Below are 13,164 nucleotides of genomic sequence, written 5' to 3'. Positions count from 1 at the left end.
TTAAGGCAATTACCTTTACCAACCTTACAACTGATGCCCTTAAGAAATCAGGGAGAATATAGGCTAAATTGCTCCACAGAGCACCCTTTGGGGATAGACCAGGGCTTGAGTCCCAACCAAGGTTTGTGAGCCCATATTTATCCAAAATGATTCTTCTCCATAGAATGTCTCTCTCTTTGCCGAATCTCCAATACCATTTACCCAGAAGAGCCTTATTAACCACTTCAATATTTCTGATGCTAGGCCACCAGTTTTTCTTGGTTGGCACACAGTTTTCCAATTCACCAGATTAAATTTAAAATTGTTCCTCCATCCAGCCCAAAAAGAGGCCATCATTTTCTTCTCTAACATCCTTGCAACACTTTTGGGAATTTGAAATAAGAACAGGTACTAAATAGGGAGTGAGGAAAAGACACCCAACATGGTTTGCTGACGATACCATCTTTTTCTTGTGATTATTCAGATGATCAGCTGGCTTGAGTGTTTTCTGTTTTAGGAATATTTTGCTAATTTTACTCAATGTCAGTAGGTTCTAAAGCGGCGACTGGCGACACTGTTAACACCGGCAACTGGTGACAAATCTCAGGTGTTGTAATTCGGATACAAAGGAAGTAATCTCCGATGAGAAAGTCAATAGCAATCGGTTCAAAATCCTTCGAGTTTGATACAAACCCAATTAAACAAGATGATTTTTTAACGCTAACTGGGAGAGGAAGGGGTGCCTGGTCAAGAATATCTCTAAAAGCAGAGGAGACGACCTGGATGAGAGATTTCCTCCGAGAGGTGAATTTCTCGCAAACAGGATTAGTGAAAGAGCGTAAACACGTTCATAGAGGGAAGGGGCTTCTAATTCAACAAGTGAAAACCGTTGGGGAAGATTCATCCGATTAAGCTGTTGGGAACTCGCCAAAAAAGTAAGGTCAATCTGCATCCCAGAAGAAGAAAAGAAATCAGGCTGGAAGACCTTTTTTGAAGTGCTCGACTCCTTCATTCCTAAGCTTGGACCTTCAGCCTCTGAAACCCCAGTTACCTTCCTGTCTTTATCAAACGGGCGGAGCAGAGTTGTGAAGGTTGGAGGTTCGGCCCATATTTCTATTGCCACCCAAGAAAGACCTTTCGGAAATTGGAAGAGCGCGTTCGTGTGTACCAGACCTGACAAACTGGGTTGGAACGAAATTGAGCTCAGCCTCTCGACAAATCTTCACTCTCCAACCCTCATCCGTCTTCACCCCTTCTCCAGTAACAAAGCGGTGGGGTTCACTCCATCTGAAGACCTAGCCTCTACTTGGGCTAGATTGGAGAAGTTCTACATTTACAACAGTTGGGTGAAGATAAATTGTTGGTGGCCAACTGCAAACGTTGTCCCTTAAGATCCATTGTTCAACAGATGGATTACAATCCATAGACTCCCGTTTCACTTGTGGAAGGAGAAAGTTTTTGAGATGATCGGAAGTCTGTGTGGTGCATTAGAAGAAATCAATCCCAAAATAAAAAGCCTATCTGAGTTGAGTGAGGCTCGTCTAAAGGTGAAAAATCGAGGAGTACACTCTATTCCTTGATTGATACCAATCCTCAACAGGAATGTTTGGTTCTTTGCCTTGGTCGTAGTGGAGAAGACAACCGAGTCAAGTATCCAACCCATTGAGTCATCTCGAACCAATGGTACTCAAACTCATGGGATTTCTATGCCCCTCAATCAACCAGGAGACAAGGTAGGTCGGTTACGTGCAAAGAAAGGAAAAATGTGGCGGGTTCTGAAGAGTTTGGCGAAGTTAGGAACAGGCGGGATTTTACTCTACCGGGTAAAAGGAAGAGAAAGGGAGAGAGGAAGAGCACTTCAAAGAGCCAGAATAGGAAACCATTTCAAATTTCAAAAGAAGCCTTGGCTCGGAAGTTTAGCTCAGAGCGTGAGGTGAATCATTCAGATACAGGTGAGACACGTCAGCACAAAGAGGACTTTGTTAACCCGGCTAAGAATCCTAGCCTTTCCTCGAGCCAAACCCACTATTCCCAAGCTGTTTGCACGTGTCAAGGCCCTCACACACTTAGCCCTCCTTCGACTCCCAATTATAGTGAACGAGACATACTTGAAACCCCCCAAGCTCAAAAACTTGCCAAAAATAAGTCCTCCGTTCACCGACACTCGAGTATCCAACGTCAAGCTCCTCTGGAGAAGTAGAAGATTCGGATTCAAATGAAGATTTGAGTTCCTACAGGACAGAGACAAAGGTCGACCTGCAGGAAGTAGTGTTTTCCAGATCCAAAGTTCTCTTTGACAAAAGAAAGGAGTGGGGGTGCATAGATTTGTTGGAAGAAGTATGTTTAGTTGATCCAGAGTATGGGATTCAATTGCCTACTTACAGAAGCCCTGAGGTCGGACGAGGAAGAAACTCACCTCAATCTCTGAATGCAAACTCCATCAGATCTTGCTTTTCTTCAAACCTTGAGTCTCCTTGTCTTTTTAATCACAGTAGATTTTCTCCTTCTCACTATAGCCCTCTGTTTCCTTGTATTCTAGGTTCAAGTGATCGGCAATCCCAACCGTTGGACGATCCCAATATTCACTACAACAGATCTGGTTCAAAGGAAACTTCGTTTGTCAAAGCAGCGGCCTGAGTTACAGCTAATCAAGAAAACGAAAAACATAAAGTAATTGAAGTAACAGAGATGGCGGGGAAACTAGGAATTCACTGTTGTGAAACCAATGGGACCTCGGCCTTGGAAGGAAAGAACACAAAGGAAAAACGTGAACCTAAGGAAGTAAGCAACTCAAAGAAAGGAAAAAGGGACCCAATAGGGAATTAAAGCGTCTGCAATGGGGTATAGTGGATCAAATTGTGGATTGTAAAGGGGAAGAGAGAAGAAGATTTAGTAAGGGAAAGTCAACCAAAGTAAAATAATGAAGATATTGAGCTAGAACGTTAGGGGGTTGGGTGGTGATGTCAAGAGAAGCTTAGTGAAAGACACATTGAGAAGAGAGAATCCTGACATAATACTATTGCAGGAAACCAAAAAAGAGTCAATGGACAGGAGATTGGTAAATCAATTTGGGGAAAATGAGGCAGAAATTGGGCAGCCCTTCCGGCTACAGGCACCTCGGGAGGGATTCTCATAATGTGTAGAGAAGATGTGGTTTCGGGAGTAGAGGTAGACAAAGGTGAATTCACGATTTCAGTCCGGCTCACTAACAAGGAAGATGATTTCACCTGGATTCTAACCGCAGTCTATGGTCCAAATACCCCCTTAAAGAGGAACCAGTTTTGGGAGGAGCTGGATTCCCTTCATGAACAAGAAGACATCCCCTGGGTTGTGGGCAGAGATTTCGACATCACTAGATTCAGTCACAAGCACTCAAACTGGAGAAGAGATAACAGAAGTATGAGGGAGTTTTCCAGGTTCATTTATAGACACTGGTTGCATGATCTCCCCCTTAGAAATGGTGATTTCTACACACAGATTTCTAATATCACCAGAATGGGAAGATCTCTATCGCTTGACCTATCAGGAGATCCAGTCCCGCTGCATCTCTGATCATTGGCCAATCGCTCTCACTACAGATCTGAAGATTCGGGGAAAAACCCCTTTCAGATTGGAAAAATTCTGGACCGAGCATAAAGATTTTTCTAAGAAGGTGGCAAGCTAGTGGAAGGAATGCAAAGTTGAAGGTTGGCCAAGTTACAAGTTTCTAGAAAAGCTAAAGTATGTAAAAAGGAATCTAAAAAAATGGGGGAAAGATGAATTTAAAGCATTCAAGGAAGAGAAATTAACACTGTTGTCAGAATTGGATGACCTGGACCAAAAGGAGCAAACCGGCCAGCTAGAGAAGAGTGGAAGAAGAAGAAGAATCAACTTAAGACAAGAATTGGAAAAGGTGGTAAGGCATAAAGAAGTGTAATGGAGACAAAGATCAAGGATCAGATGGCTGAAAGAGGGAGATAAAAATTCTCGATTCTTTCACATATATGCTTCTGGGAGAAGGAAAGGGACCCACATCTCAAAAATAAAAATCGAACAAAGAGAGATGGAGGACCCCGAAGAAATCTCTGAAGCCTTTGTAAGCTTTTTCAAAGATCTCTATTCGAAGACTGAAAGTAAAAACACTTATCTAAGCTCTTGGGAAGGCTCAAAGATCTCAGCGGTGAGTAAAATCTGGTTAGAAAGGGAATTCCAAGAATATGAAGTGATGGAAGCAGTCTTCAATATGGACGGTGATAGAGCCCCAGGGCCAGATGGATTTCCACTTTTTTTCTATCAGGCCTGCTGGAATACTATCGAACAAGATCTACTAGAGGTGTTTTAAAGACTTTTACCACTCGGCCATAGTAAATAAGGGGAACAATTCCAACTTCATCTACCTGATCCCAAAAAAGCTAGGCACTCTTGAAGTAAAAGATTTCAGACCTATCAGTCTAATTGGAAGTGTCTACAAAATACTAGCAATGGTGTTGGCTAGGAGATTGAAGGAAGTTCTAGGTGAGATCATTTCGCCTAATCAATTTGCTTTTGTCAGAGGGCGGCAAATTGTTGATAGCATTCTGATAGCAAACGAATGTGTAGAAGAGACGAAAATGAATGGCAAGCCGGCGGTGATTGTGAAGCTAGATTTGGGAAAAGCATATGACAAAGTGGATTGGGAGTGTTTATTAGAAATAATGAGGCTAATGGGGTTTGGAAGAAGATGGATTCAGTGAGTGGAGGAATGTGTTAAATACACATGGTTTTCGGTCCTGATCAATGGGCAACCTAAAGGTTACTTCAAGGCTAGTAGGGGATTAAGGAAAGGTTGCCCCTATCCCCCTTACTCTTAACACTCATAATGGAAATATTCAATCAACTGGTGAAGAAGGCAAATCTGACAGGGTTGGTGAGGGGATTCAAAGTTGGCAGAGATTCAATTCAGATGATGCACCTTCAATTTGTAGACGACATTATGTTGTTTTTAAAGGCTGAAGAAGACAACGTTGTCAATTTGAAAAGGGTCATAATCTGTTTTGAATGGATTATGGGGCTTCGTGTTAACTTCTCTAAGAGTAGTATTGCAGGGCTGAACATAGTAAATGTTCAGTCCCTAAACAATTTTAAGGAAATTTTGGGCTGTAAAGTCAAAAGCCTTCCTTTTTCCAATCTTGGAATGCCTCTTGGAGGGAACCCGAAGATTCAAAGTTTCTGGGACTCAGTAATAGAAAAATGTGAAAAAAAATGGCCACGTGGAAAAGAGACTACTTGTCCAAAGGCGGGAGACTCACCCTAATTAAAACTTCTTTGGCAAACTTGCCCACATACTATCTCTCGACCTTTCAAATGCCAACCAAAATTGCCAATCAGCTTGAAAGGCTTCAAAGAAATTTTCTGTGGGAAGGAAGTGGGGAAAAGGGATCTCATCTCGTGAATTGGTCCCAGGTGTGCAATTCTAAGGAGGATGGAGGCTTCGGAATAGGTCATTTGAGAGCAAAAAATACAGCTCTTCTAAGTAAATGGTTATGGAGATTTCCTCAGGAACTGAATGCCCTATGGACTGAGATCATCAGCAACAAGTATGAGAAGCAAGCCAATGGTTGGGACTGCAGTTTGCACTTGAACCGGATCAAGGGCATAAACACTTGGAAAGGTAATCTCTCAACCTACCAAACTTTCATTTCTTTTATCAGGTACAAAGTGGGAAATGGGGATAAAATAAAATTCTGGACTGATGTTTGGTGGGGTGACTCTACCTTGGCTGTATCATTTTCTCGCCTCTACAGCCTTACTCGAAACAAAGAAGCTTCCATCTCCCTTGTCTTATCCTTACATCACTCTCAGCTCACCTGGAACCTAGACTTCAGAAGACCTTTGAGAGAAAAAACTTGAGGAAATATCTAGATTCCTACACACTCTCAGAGAAGTGTACCTCTCCCCAAATAACCCTGACACTCGAGTCTGGACCCTTCACCCAGCAGGTAAGTTTTCAATTAAGTCCTGCTTCAGGGCACTAATCAAGGAAGAACAGAGTTTGCTTCAGGGCACTAATCAATTAACTTTTCCCTTTCAAGACAGTTTGGTGTCCACACATTCCCTCCAGAGTTTGTTTTTTTTTTTTTTTTGTGTGGGAAGCTAGTCTGAAGAAGATCAACACTTTGGATCTCCTCCAAAAAAAGAACCAAGGAAGGTCCTATATATCCTCACATGTATGTTCTTTGTGCTTAAAAGCCGGGGAATCAGCCAATCATATTCTGATCCACTGTGAGGAAACTAGAAAAATCTGGATTTTCTTTCTCAATCTTTTCAATTTTAGTTAGACTTTCCCTGAACATGTGCTAGACTGTCTCAGACAATGGACAGCGAGAGGGTTAAGTAAAAGAGGAAGGACTTTATGAATTTCTGTAGCACATGCAATCCTTTGGAGCATCTGGGAAGAGAGAAATAACCGAATTTTCAACAACAGAAAAAGAAACTTTGAGGAGCTTTTGTCTACTATATCATATAGAATTTTCCTTTGGACTTCCAACTCAGAGTTTTTTAAAGGAGTTTCCTTTTCTGATCTTCAAAGAAATGCTGCAGATTTTTTGTTTTCTAAACACCAGTCCTTAATCACCCCTCTCCCCCACTCTTCTGTGGTGGAAGGGAAGATAACCATGCACTTTGATGGAAGTGCGTTTGGAAACCCAGGTGCAGCGGGAGTTGGTGGAATTTTTAGAAGAAGAGATGGTACAGTTATTTGGGCTTTCAATGGACCGATAGGGATAGCCTCTTCAACAAAGGCTGAAATTATGGCAGCACTAACTGGAATCAGGATTGCAAGAGATCTGGGCTATCAGAACATTATCATAAAAGGAGATTCAGCAAATACCATCAAGTGGCTTGCTGACTCTGGCAGTGGCCCATGGGCTTTAGCTCATTTCTTGGCTGAAGCTAGAGATACTATTTAACTTAAATGCACAGCTGGGTGGGATCCTAGGGAGCTAAACTCCGATGCGGATGGTCTAGCAAAAGCTGATGCTCACAGGGATTTCATGTTTAGTGATAGCTTTCTTCCTACTTAACTGTTGAGTTGTAATCTCTGTGTACATCTTCTTATATACCCAATATTTCATTAATAAAGTTACCATCTTTTTCAAAAAATTCAGATGATCAGCTGATTTCTCTACGCTTTATTCTAAGATGGTTTGAACCTGTTTCAGGCCCCAAGATCAACCCCTCCAAGAGTGAGCTAATGAAGACTGAAGAAGGAACTCCTTACCCCCGATTGGGCTGCAAAATAGGGAAGCTGCCTTCCACTTATCTTGGCTTTCCCCTGGGTGCTAAGTGCAGCTCTAAGAGGATGTGGGATCATATCATTGAAAGATTTGACAAGAAATTGTCATTGTGGAAATCAAACAGTTTTGGAGACTGTCAGATTGATGGGGAGACTTATTCGTCTATGACTTGACCAAAATTTGATTATGTGGTAGGACTCATTGCTGAATATATGCACACCCCAAGAGTGCCACATCTTCCTGTAGTAGAGAGGAAATACCTTACAAAATAATTGTTATTTTCTAAGCATGGCCACTTGAGAGTTAAAGTTTACATGGATGTTGATTGAGTTGTATCAATTGATGATTTTCAATCTACCACAAGCTACTGTACCTTTGTTGGTTGAAATTTGGTTATCTAATAAAGTAAGAAATAATCAATTGAAGCTAGACCCAGCGTAAAAACAGGATATAGTGCAATGGCACATAGAGTGAAGTATTATGGATAAAGAACTTATTGTTGGAGATGGGCTTCTCAATATAAAGTTCTATGCCCATTTGGGAGGGCTTTCATGTTACTGCTTTTTGCTTTGCAAGGTGGGGCCCAACCCAGAAAACCTAAAAGCAATGGTTAGTGAAGAATTCAAAGAGCCAAATTGATTATTGTTCAGCCACTTACATGGTTCTGCATTGAAGTTTCTTTAAAGCAACTCAACCAAAGCTTAATCCCACCTAAATGAGGGCTCTCTGTCTCTTTATTGCAACAACAAAGAAGCAATTAACATTGTTTATAATCTGATTCAACATGATTGAACAAAGTGCATTGAAGTAGTCAAAAACTTTGTCCATGAGAAGGTTGATGGAGGTGAAACTTGTCTTCCTTTTGCATGCTCACAAAATCAATTAGCTGATGTGTTTGCCAAAACTGTAAATAGCATGTGTCATACTAAGATCTTTGACAAGTTGGGTATGTATGAAAGTGATACCCCACTTAAAAGGGGGGAGGGGGAGTACTGTAAAACAGAAAAATATACAAAACATGGGGTAATATGGTCTATTTGTTCTTTATTAATGTTTAACTAAAAGATCATTGAGTGGACACACAACCCATCACCTGATTCTCCCAAATCTCTCTCTCTCTCTCTCTCTCTCTCTCTCTCTCTCTCTCTTGATACACATTATTATGTTTGTCCTAATAAAGAAATTTTGACCAGTAAGTACTAATTAGGGGTATACAGTATGCCCCGTTTGTTGAAAATGGGATTTGCCCAAATCAAATAAAAGCAATAGAAATTTTTTGAATAACAGCATAGTTCAGCCACGCTAATCACTCAACTTACAAATTCATAGACATCCTTTCCAGCTCCACTTGCATCAGCATAACTGTAAAATTCCATGCCATACAAGAAATAATTAATTATATTTGAATGCAGGAAAACAAAATTATTTAGTTGCCAACCATACCTAGTAAGCTCATTGAGAAGACAATTTCCTATAAAGAGATTACCAAGAACCAGAATAGAAGAAAGGATAACAACATACAGCATTTATAAGATCAGATTCAACATTACTTGCATCAAACAAAATAACAGCTTTATATATGAAAGTGAATATTTGGGCTGATTAACCTTACGGAAGAGAGTCGTGGGCCACATAATCAATATTATGCTTGTCAAGGAACTCCTGTGTGATCACCCATGGGGCATCAGGAATGACTTCATCCACCCACCTGCAGTAAGTAGAGAGGAAACGTCATGTTAAGTACTCTGCTGCCAATTGTGGGAATGATAAAAGGATTAGAACTGACAACCCCCCTCCTTGAAATGGAGTCCACAAGCTCATAAGAGAAAATGTAAAAAGATGCATTATCTCTATCTATGCAAAGTTCTCAAATAAAAATCTTTTAAGCCACAAAATAAGAAAGGTCAGTAATGGCATCAAAGAGAAAAAGGCTAATAATTTGTATTTGATTCTTTGCAATTAATATAAACATGTTAATGATTCATTGTTCAACTCTATAACTTAGCTAACATAGGGTAACAAAATGTGATAGAGACCAAACCTGCAGTGCCGAAGAGATTCATAGCGTTCAGATTCTGTCATGACAGTTTTGCCTTTATACTTGTGAGTGACCTCATCGCTGCAACATCCAACAAGTAGATACGTATTTGGAAACCTATATTTTAAAATGCAAACTTCATCAAACTCACATTCAAGCAGATTAATTCAAATATGTAAGACTTAGACCTCATAAGATCAAATAAATAAATAAAATCACAGAGAGAGAGAGAGATAAACAAATTTGTGGCTGTGGCAATTTGATTTCACATACCTATGCTATTATTCCTACATATTACCCCTTCTCAACAACATTCAAATGCTTTGTAAAATGATGGAAAATTTTTATATCTACTATTTATCTAAAATGATAGCAAATTTCTCGTATCGATTATTTATTTCTTATATCGAATATATATAATGATCCAGAAAAAAGCAATTCTATCTGCATTGATATCATATTCAACTAAACAAAGCCTTACCCCAACTAATAATTGGTTGGCTACATGAATCCTATTCCACCATTCAATGTTTTAAAAGGCATGGGAGGCATACGCCTGGAGGCGTGCCTCCATGTCACGGGGGTAGTTCTACAATGGAAGAAACCCATGCGGCGTCCAAGCCAAGACAGGCCAGGACAAGCCTTTGTGTGCTCGAAGGCTAGGATTTGCCCGATGAGATGGATCCACCAAAGTCAGTAGCACTGGATCATGACCTCAAGTCGCATGGCCGGGGCACTCGACTGGCTCTGGCCGGTCCATGGGAGGCGCCTCTTACGTGCTAAAGGGGGACGGCCGTAATGGGCACCGATGTGATGGGTCTCCTGTATGCCGATGATGATGGGCACCTATGTGCCATGTTGAGAGGCAACCGCTTGGGCCAGAACACACCTGTGCGCTAGAGGCAACGGGGTAGCTCACTCAGCTTGGGCAAGGGACTGGCGTGGTGAAGGGTCATGCTTGAGCCAGGCCCGCATGCCAAGCCTCCCTTGAGTGTCGGTAGCGTAGTGCCGGTCCATGCATTGTCCCCATGAGCAAGTGTGCGCCCATGAGGAACCCTGGTAGCCATGCTAGCCATTAACCAGGGCCGCCCCGCAAGGGATGATGGTCTAGGAGTGCCAAGGTTAGGCACCCAAGGAGGTCGATCACCCCTCCTCAAAGAGTACGTTAAACTTTTGGTGGTCTACCTAAAGATAACATCAATTCTCCCAAAAGTCTTATAGGCGAAAATGACGGTGATGTCCCTTAATGTAAGCCTGCCAAGTGTAGGCAAGGCTAAGTCTGTGTCAGACTGTAACAGTCTCCCCCACTCAATCCATTGTCATCCTCGACAATGGTCTTATCGTGAATGGGCGTCTGTGTCCCACGCCATCCACTTCTCTGCCAGTTCCAGGGCTCGCCTAGCCAACCCAAGTCTTGCCTATATTGGTGTCTATTTATGGGGACGGAACCATTTCACCATGTCGGCCTGCCTGGACTTCACCCCCTGTGTTGAGGTTACTCAAACCGCGCAATGGCTATCCGTTGAACTGTGTGAAAGAAGGGCCCTCAAAGAAATTGTGTGGTGCTTCGCGGAGGTCCGCCCCATGTATCATCTTTACCTCAAGGCTCGACCGTCGTCTTGGTAGCTTTTCAGTGGTTCTACCGAACACACTGTGATAGGTCCACTCCTGCTATTGGCGATGTGTGTTGGGTGTACCCTTTCACCATGCTGGCTTGCGGTCTTCACCTCGCCGTGTGCGAGTTACTCAAACCTAGTCATGGCTTATGCTCTGTTGGCCCTCGAAACAACACTTCACCTTGCCGGTTCGGGCTACATCTTCGCTCTGAGGGGAACATGTGCTGCTGCCTCAAGGAGATCTGACCGCTTTGTGTGCGAGTGGTGGCAACTTTTACCCATGATGTTGTCGATCATGCACTCGCCTTGTGATGAGTTGTTGCTGCTATAAGTCTTCTATCTATTTGTTGAACTGAGCATGTCCTCCGATGCATTGCCAGTGTAAGGCCGCCATGCTCCAACGGCTAGTGTACCCACATTCATATCATTCCAATATTGTGGCTTCAACCAAGGACCTGTTTGATGCAAAACTGCCACTTCAGTGATATTCCTTGACTAACCGTCAACACCAACCAATTTCGGAATGCTGTCCCCGCCTTAGTAGTGCCTCAGACAAAGCTATGGAACAATGGCTCATCCGTCATGAAACCAAGATGTAGGCGCACCGGCCCACAACTCACTAAAATGAACAGCAACTAAAGTCCGTGAGGAAGCATGGCACTCCCCCACTCAAACTACCACAATATGCCTTCCAGAAAAGGCTCACGTGTCTGCCCCCCGCATGAGCACAACAACCAATGTGTCTGCCCCCACAAGGGCACTGTTTTGGGGTCATTGGAATGAGGACACGAATGAATGGCCTCTTACCAGGCCTGATGTGAATGTTGCTTGCTCAAACCCAAGTGGAAGTGCCTAGGGACCGCACCCCACGATGCTGCTTGTCGAGATTACCGCTTCAACTGGCTCTGGGCTAATATGCTTGACACCAACTGCAGCAGCAATTGGCTAGCTCGCTCTGATACCAACTGCCACGGGGGTAGTTCTACAGCAGAAGAAACCCATGTGGCATCCAGGCCAAGGTAGGCCAGGACAAGCCTTTGTGTGCTCGGAGGCTAGGAGTTGCTCGATGAGATGGCTCCACCAAGGTCAATAGCACTAGATCATGACCTCAAGTCGCATGGTCGGGGCACTCGACTGGCTCTGGTTGGTCCATGGGAGGCGCCTCTTACGTGCTAAAGGGGGACGGCCGTAATGAGAGGCGATTGTGCACCGAAGAGGTGGTTGGGCACCGATGTGATGGGTCTCCTATATGTCGATGATGATAGGCACCTGTGTGCCATGTTGAGAGGCAACCGCTTGGGCCGGAACACACCCGTGCACTAGAGGCAACGGGGTAGCTCACTAAGCTTGGGCAAGGGGCTGGCGTGGTGAAGGATCATGCTTGAGCCAGGCCCGCATGCCAAGCCTCCCTTGAGTGTCAGCAGCGCAGTGCCGGTCCATGCACTGTCCCCATGAGCAAGTGTGCGCCCATGAGGAACCCTAGTTGCCATGCTAGCCATTAACCAGGGCCACCCCGCAAGGGATGATGGTCTAGGAGTGCCAAGGCTAGGCACCCAAGGAGGTCGACCACCCCTCCTCAAAGAGTACGTTAAGCTTTTGGTGGTCTGCCTGAAGATAACATCAATTCTCCCGACGGTGATGTCCCTTAACGTAAGCCTGCCAAGCGTAGGCAAGGCTAAGCCTGTGTCAGACCATAACATCCAGGCGAGGCGCTCCCAAAATGCCCGGAGGCATATGCCAGAGGCGTTGACACCTCTGAGGCGTACGCCTCAGGTGCAAGAGGCGTACACCTCATGTGCCTCATGCACATCTTATATAAAAAAGACCCAAAAAAAAGAAAAAAAAAAGAAAGGAAAGGAAAGGAAAAACAAGATAAAAGATTTTTTATCTTTCAACTAATGTTATGCATCTTTATTCTTCTTAATATAAAAGATTTTTATTAAAAATAAGGAAAAAATGAGATCCCCCTTCCTCCTCCTAACCCCCCTCCTCTTAAGGAAGCTTACGCTTCCTTGTGTTCGGGAGGCTTACGCCTCTTGTGTTCTGAACTACGCCTCACACCTCTAGGTAGTGGAACGCCTCGCATCACGCCTCTGCATTTTAAAACATTGCCACCATTCCACTCGGTTCAGTGTCATATTTATTGTTAAATCATGTGGCCTCAACTCATTTCTTCAACCCATGTCCATTTTGGCCTACCCCTACCTCTTCTAGACCTTTCAACTTGCAACAGATCACTTCTTACTAGTGTTGTAGATAGTCTTCTCTGCACATGACT

The 13,164-nt window shown here is 43.3% G+C and overlaps 1 protein-coding gene across 1 annotated transcript in view; it reads right to left on the bottom strand.

Annotated features, from left to right (window-relative positions):
* Positions 1-13,164, bottom strand: part of LOC148846559 (choline-phosphate cytidylyltransferase 2-like) — a 46,796-nt gene that overhangs the window by 19,280 nt on the left and 14,352 nt on the right. The window contains exons 2-4 of the mRNA XM_088954922.1: positions 9,274-9,387; positions 8,845-8,940; positions 8,552-8,594 (exon numbers count right to left, since the gene is read on the bottom strand). Coding sequence (XP_088811048.1) covers positions 8,552-8,594; positions 8,845-8,940; positions 9,274-9,387 — 253 coding nt within the window. The remainder of the gene's footprint in view (positions 1-8,551; positions 8,595-8,844; positions 8,941-9,273; positions 9,388-13,164) is intronic.

This window comes from Nelumbo lutea, chromosome 7, assembly GCF_056320005.1.
Source record: "Nelumbo lutea isolate HS-2025 chromosome 7, American lotus-T2T, whole genome shotgun sequence".
NCBI lineage: Eukaryota > Viridiplantae > Streptophyta > Magnoliopsida > Proteales > Nelumbonaceae > Nelumbo > Nelumbo lutea.
This window is presented reverse-complemented; position numbering and strand designations above follow the sequence as displayed.